Source organism: Lontra canadensis, unplaced genomic scaffold (genome assembly GCF_010015895.1).
Source record: "Lontra canadensis isolate GAN:19392208 unplaced genomic scaffold, GSC_riverotter_1.0 scaffold32, whole genome shotgun sequence".
NCBI lineage: Eukaryota > Metazoa > Chordata > Mammalia > Carnivora > Mustelidae > Lontra > Lontra canadensis.
The window spans coordinates 13493737-13500851 of NW_022631026.1; the positions used below are offsets into that span (position 1 = coordinate 13493737).

A 7115-nucleotide genomic window follows, 5' to 3' on the forward strand; every position below is an offset into this window, starting at 1 on the left:
CAACCAATCGAGGATTACTCCTGACCAAAAGGGTCATTGAATTCAGTGTAGTAAAATCTATCCTTAATAATTCCTTTTTCCAGTAACAGATGATTAAGACAAAGAATTACTAATTATTTTTGATGCTTTAACAGATACCTAAAATATCCCTATTCGGCCTTTTGTATGTGCACACCACTGATTCATTACTTAGTTATTCATTCAAACATCATTATTCCATGTTTACTGTGTGTCAGGCACGACACTTGATACTTGAGGAAGGAAAACTAGTAAGACTAGAACAAAAGAATAAAATCTTTCCTTGGAGAATTCTAATTATTCAACTGGATTTTTGAACAAATACTTAGTAAAGCTGCTATGATCAATTAAAACAAAGTAGAGAAAGGACTGGTTCTTCCTACAGGAATTAAAAGAACGATATAAGGAAAGGCCAAGAGACAAGTGAGTATGGTCTATACTGAGGAAGTTGTTATACAATTAAGCAAAGAGAGATGTGCTGCCTAAGACAGTAGTCCCTAGGCACATGTGCCTATTTAAATTTAAATTAACATAAAATAAGATTAGAAATTCAGTTGTTGTGTCTCAAGCACTCCATAACCACAAATGTGTAAAGTGTACCTTATGTGATAGTGTGGACATAATTATTTCTATCATTGACTAAAGTTCTATTGGACAGCACAAAGAGGACAAGGTAAGCCTATGGCCAGCTCATGGGCAGTCTCATATTAAGGAGTTTAAACTTAAATGAAAATGGTTTATAAATTATCACATTCTGCAAAGTCCTTCCGGGAACTGGCAAAAGGAACTTATTTGTTGGGAGACTCTACCCCTGCAATATTGTTATGACCTGCTTTACCCACCCAGATTCTGCATTTGAGACTTCTTTTGAAGAAGAAATTCTGTAGCTAGTAACCCTGTATGGGCAATTGAAAACCACTGCATATTTTTAAACAGGCATATGACACCGTGACACAGATTTGGGTTTTAGAAATCTTACTTCTTAAGGCAGCATGCAAGATATGCGGGAAGAAAGACACTGGGCACACCAAGATCAGTGGAGATTAATATGATAAAGGACTCACTTCAGTGAAACTAGTAAAAAAAAAAAAAAAAAAAAAAACAACAACAACAAAAAACCACACAATTAAGGATTTGCACCATTAAATTTATTCCACGTAAGAACTGTGCACACAACAGGCATGTTATTTTCACACAAAAACTGGCACTGCAATGAAAATATTTAACACTTTGGCCACGAAACTCAAAAGGTATTTGAAAAAGTTCGCAAGGTGTTTAAGTCAGTGGATTCTTTAATATTCGTAATCCATGCTTGCTCAATTATAATTTCTAAAGTATATTATACTGCTCATTTTACTATTCATTATGCTTACTGTATATTTAAGACATCTTTTCAGAAATTTTATGTTCTCCAAAAAATAACTTTTTAGTAACTTCAAAATATCCATATGTACCTCTCAGCAGTACTAGCGTAAAACCAAAACAGTTTTCAAGTAGCAAGTACTCAAGCCACCCCATTTCTGATGACAGATGTAACTGGCAGCCAGTTCTATAAATAGCTCTCTTCCACTCCTTGTTCCTATTTTAAAAGGCCAACCATTACTTCACTGATATCCCAGAGCTTTCTCGCCACAGACTCATCCATAGCTTTGGGCAATAGTTCTTCCTCTTTGCAATCTCCAAAGTACTTTCCTGACACACCTTCTACCTCAGGTGACGAGGCTAAATAAACTGAAGTCTGGGCACCTTCTACTGGGCTTTTGAAAAAAGCCCATGACACCAAATTGAAAAGTGGTTTGACCAACAGTGGAATGTGTATGTGCCTGCCAAGATTAGTCCGCACAATACCAGGGTGTAACACGTTGACAGTCACGTTTGTGCCTTCTAAGCGGCGGGCTAGTTCTCTGGTAAAAAGAATGTTAGCCAGTTTGCTCCGACTGTAACAAAAGCTTTTATTATAGCTCTGTTCACTGTTCAAGTCTTCAAAGTTGATGTCTCCATATTTATAAAGTTTGGAAGAAACTACCACAATCCTGCTGGGAGCTGAACTTTTGAGGAGTCCAAGGAGAAGATTGGTGAGTAGAAAGTGCCCCAGATGGTTCACGCCAAACTGCATCTCAAACCCATCTTCGGTCTTCATATAAGGGCACTGGAAGATTCCTGCATTGTTGATTAAGACGTCCAGTCTAGGTTCTTCCTTTAAATGTCAAAGAGAATGGGGCGATTATGAACATAGGCCTAATATGAAATTTTAGTTCTTGCAACTACTAAAATTCTATAAAGTGCCTCTGTGGGTTTTCAACAATGGGGGGGGGGTTGGAAAGACTTGTATGTTTAATGCCGACCTGGTGGTGTGCTTTTCACATGCCCTCTCATCTACCCTCACCAACTCTGTGAGCAAACTAAGCACCCAATGTTAGGTGACCTGTGCAGTATCACAGGGCTCTTGGGCGGCAAACAAAAACTGGAAGATGAAATCTTCTGATACCAATGCCCCCATTTGGAATTAGTAAGCTAGCTTGCTTTTCTAATTGGGAGTTTCACAACAAAGTTAGAGAGTCGATGTCAGCTAGAAGTGGAAGTATGGCAGAAGGCAGGTGAGCATTATTTATTCCCAGAGCTGTTACTATCATCACCAGGGGCAAACTAGGACTACTTCATTCTGTACTTTTCTAAGGGCAAATGGTACCATAGAGATGGAGCACCTCCAAGTGGCTCCCTTAAAATTGGAACATATAATACAAAGGGTCAGGGATGTAAATTAAAAGTAGAGAAAACATCATGACTAAATCAAAGAAATGTTAAGAAAAATATTAAATAGGTAATATAAAAATATCAGAAACAAGTATGACTCATACATAAATACTAAGTCTTACAGTAACAGCAAAGGACATTTAGAGAGGAGTTAGGACCAAGAAACACCTTTAACCTCTACTATAAATTTAAGATTCAGTTCTTTTTTTCCCTATATAACATCTACCTCTTTCAAACTCTGAAGGGCCCCAGCTTAGAGGAGCTATATAGTCAGAATCTATCTATACCCTCCTGCATCTCTCCAGAGTAAAACGCTAAAATTTAGATTGTCCTCAAAAGGAAGTCTTTTCATTCCTTAATTCACGTAAGTTGGTTTTCCCTAGCCCTTTCTTGGCTCCTCTCTTCTCTTTTGATGGGCAGAGAAAAAGAAATGTACAACATGTTCCAGGTGTAAAGACACAATGATGACCTACGATTAAATTAACTTGAGGTCAAATTTCAAATTTCACTGGCCCTTTTGCCAAGTGTAAGTAAAAAGAAAAATGTGTTAAATTTCACAACTGTTATCAGAGCCTACCTGTCAGAGGATTAACTATTTATCATTCTGTCTGTCTAAGCACCTTTGGCTTTTCCAACAGTCAACTTCAAAAAGAAGGCAAAAGTTCACCCATGGGGGAAAGAAAGGAGTGTTCTTTTTTCACTAATCCTTTGGAAGAGTTTCCTGTATTAATCATTTCTGAGCCATCATTCTTTGCTAGCCTTGTGTTATTTTAAGACTTTATCATTCACTATTTTTTTTAAATTCTAGGAGATAAATGACATAAATACCATGAATACCAACCTGTGGGAAATTTATACTTCCATTAAAAAAAAAAAAAATCTGGTTATAGTCATTGGACTTTAGAGCCAGAAAGAAACTTAGTAAATTTTATCTCCTTAACTTTTAATTGGTTCTGTCTCAAGTGGCCAAAGTAATAAAATGCCTTAAGTCTCAGAAATGAGAAGCATACTCAGACCCATCTACATTTTTAATGAATAAGAAGACCTACTTTTAATGCTTCAGCATCTTTTATACACTAGCATTCTTATTTCTTAACCTCTTTTATCTGATAATGAAATACTAGCCATTAAGATAAAGAAACAGAAAACTTCTCTAGATCTGCAACAGTTCTCAAACTGTGCATCAAGGTGCCCCAGAGCCTCACATGGAACTCCACAGGGTGCTAGGGATTTTAAATTTTCCAGGGAAACAAAGTGAAACTTTGCTCAACAACTCAAAAACTACTAGCAGCAAATGGTTCACATCATCAACATTAAATTGTGCTAAATTTCTTTCAATGGTGTCCCATCTTCGTAAACCTGAGTTTTTAGTAAAATGCAAGTACAATGTTAAATATCAATTTAGAACAAGAAAAGGGAATGGACATTTCCAACCGGATTCCAAAGACTGCGAAGTTTATGCAGTGAACGACAGGTGCACATTTCCCATTAGTAATTATGGTTATTGAAGAATGAAATATCTTTTTTCTTTCAATTATATGTATTATTTTCTCAAACAGCTATTAAATTGTTAGGACATAAATACTTATTAGGTTGTTTGGACTTAATTACTTAATAAACAGATAGTTTCTTTGGCCTCCTGGCATCATGTCTGCATTAGAAAGTTTGGGAACCTCTGCTGTAAAATGAAGAGGCTCCGTTTCATATTGGCACCTTTCCCACAGTGGCTAATTTTAAATTTCATTCTTCTATATGCCCTTTTACAAGACCCCTCTGTGGGAAACTGTTCTACCTATTTTAACAAAGGACACCCACTTCAGTGGAATATTTATCATCTAAACAAAGATTCCTACACCTCATAGGCAGGCAGCGAAATACAGAAGTTAAAAGCAAGGGCTCTGGATACAGATCCTGGGCCAATTATTTGGCCTACCTATGCCTTTGTTGCCTAACATTGTAAAATGGGGATAATTTGCCTACCAGAGTTACTGAGGATTCGATGACAATAATAGCCAAAGGCACCTTAATTTCATTAGAAGAAAATTTTTTTAAGTATCTGAAATTCTGGCAACAGCTCCCGGCATGTAGGAAACCTTCAATAAATACTAAGTATTATATTTATTTCTGTTCCCGTGTAGAGCACATGGCTACTGGGATTCCGAGCTCCAGTCTATTTAGAAATCAGGCCAGAGACTGTTGAAGCTGCTGGTACTAATGAGTGCACCTGTGGCAGAGAGCCAAACTTCCTACCCCAGCAGGGAGGGGGGGGGGGGAATCGCTTCAAGGTCCCTGGCTCTCAGGCTCTGAAAGATGGCTTGGTGCACTGACTTCAGACACAGAAAACAAAAATCTGAAGACCTGGCAGGTTCTCCCCGTCCCCCACCCCGGACCCTCCTCACAAAACAAAAGAAAATATTCAGAAACTGGCTTATTTTCCTTTTGGGTCCATGTTTTTCTCAGCATCTTTGGAAAACAGAGGCCCTTCCTACCAATTTCCCCAGTCTGCACTCCCAAACCCTCTCACACCATTTGACACTTTCCACTCTTAGTCCCGGTCTTACCCAAGGTCACACCCCCGGGAGTCCGGGCAGTACCACCCCCAAACCCACCCCGCTAGCCTCCGGCCCCGCCTCGCGCATCCGCCGAGGCCCGCTCCCGTCCCGGATCTGCAGGGGCTCCCGGAGACCCACACCTGGAGCATCTCCTGACAGAAGGCGCGCACCGAGCGCAGCGAGGCGAGGTCCAACTCCTTGACGACGAGCTCCCCGGCCTCGCCGGCGTCAGAGCCCGGCTCCGGGCCCCCGGCCTCGCGGAGCTCGCGGCGGAGCTGACCCGCTGCCTCCTCGGCGCGCGCACGGTCGCGGCAGCCCATGATCACCCTCGCCCCCAGGCGCAGCAGCTCGGCGGCCGTGGCGCGGCCCAGGCCGCTGTTCGCCCCCGTGATCAGCACGGTCTTCCCGTGCATGAGGCTCGAGTTTCTGCCTCCGTGCAGGCGCTGGACACTGGGCCCCACGAACCGTCGGGCAGCCAGCCACAGGGCCCCACCCAGTGCGGCCAGGAGTGCAGCTACAGTAGCCACGGCCATAGCCGCCTGGGCCGAAGGCCCACCGGCCCCCGCGCGGGACTTCCGGAATCGCCGCTCGCCGGGGGCTGAGGCTGCCACCTGCACGCCAGGAACTCTGGGGCGGGGCCTGTTGCCGCCTGACGGGGCGGCGTGAGGCATGCTGGGACTTGTAGTTTTCCTCCCGAGGGCACCGCATTGGGTAGGCTGTACAGCGCCCTGAGTTGCGGTGACTCGGTGGAGCCGGCCCCCAGCCTGAACGTGGAGGGTGAGCGCAGGCCCCGGAGTGGTGGTGGTCAACCCGGTGGGAATGCCGTGTGAATATTTCGAATTTACAAGTCCCACATATCAGGGCTTGCTTAGTGTGTTTTCCGTTAAGGATCCCTGGGACTTGTTACCCCTCAGTGCCGTTTTCTCACCCTCAGGAGAATGAGGGGTTCTTACCCTCTGGAGCCTGAGGAAGAGCTCTTTTTTATTATGATTAAGGCGAAGAGCTTAGCGACGTGAGCCAGTCGGAAACAGCTAGTTTCCGGGCTAGTGGTTCTCAGACGTTAGCGTAGTATCTATCAGAATCCCCTGCAGAACTCGTAAAAACAACAGCGCCCCCGCCCCCACCGAAATGGAAGGACCCCAGTGCCAGAGTTTAGGATTCAATTTAGGTTGCAGATGGGACCTGAGCCTTTGGATTTCTAGGACGTTCCCAGATGATTCAGACGCCGCTGGTTTGTGGACCACAGTCTGAGAACTGAAAACCATGATGGCATTGATCTCTATGGAAAAGTCATCAGCCAGTGGTCTTATTTGATAAGGGTAGAGAAAGAGTGGGAAAGCCTGGACTTTCTCTAGACACAGACTTCTGAGTAGGCCCATTCACAAGTGCTTCCACGTCTCCTCCAGGAGACGATCAAATGTAAAATGGAAGGGAAAGTGCTTTCTACACTACGAAGTGATCGAAAAATGTCAGGGCTTATTGCCACAGCGACCCATCTTCAAACTGCAAACTTCATAGCTTTAGACCAAGCTCTTCTCAAGTCTTCATTCCTTCCATCTACTCACCCATCCCGTATGTGCGAGGCCCCGTGCCCTGTGACAGTCACAGAGAAATAGGACACCATTTCTGCCCTCAAAGTCCTTACCGTCTGGCACAGACACAGAGACCTCCCCCGCCACAGTCCCCATTCTAGAATCTAAAGGACAAGAGATGAGACACACAACCTGTATAGTTTGAAATAGACCCCCTAGATGATTTTGATTAAACTCTCCTCCACTCCTGTGCATTTGG

General features: G+C 43.2%; 1 protein-coding gene across 1 annotated transcript; it reads right to left on the reverse strand.

Annotated features, from left to right (window-relative positions):
* Window positions 1-1144: 1144 nt before the first annotated feature.
* Window positions 1145-5958, reverse strand: RDH14 (retinol dehydrogenase 14). Its single transcript, XM_032866891.1, has 2 exons — window positions 5465-5958; window positions 1145-2215 (listed from the first exon to the last, which is right to left on the reverse strand). The coding sequence occupies exons 1-2, from the start codon at window positions 5855-5857 to the stop codon at window positions 1598-1600; spliced, it is 1011 nt and encodes a 336-aa protein (XP_032722782.1). The 5' UTR covers window positions 5858-5958; the 3' UTR covers window positions 1145-1597.
* Between the last annotated feature and the right edge of the window lie 1157 nt (window positions 5959-7115).

Coding starts and splice junctions, on each gene's coding strand:
- RDH14 (XM_032866891.1), bottom strand. CDS start 5,857: ATGGCCGTGGCTACTGTAGCTGCACTCCTGGCCGCACTGGGTGGGGCC. Junction 2,216..5,464: donor TCTGTCAGGAGATGCTCCAG/GTGTGGGTCTCC, acceptor TGACATTTAAAG/GAAGAACCTAGACTGGACGT.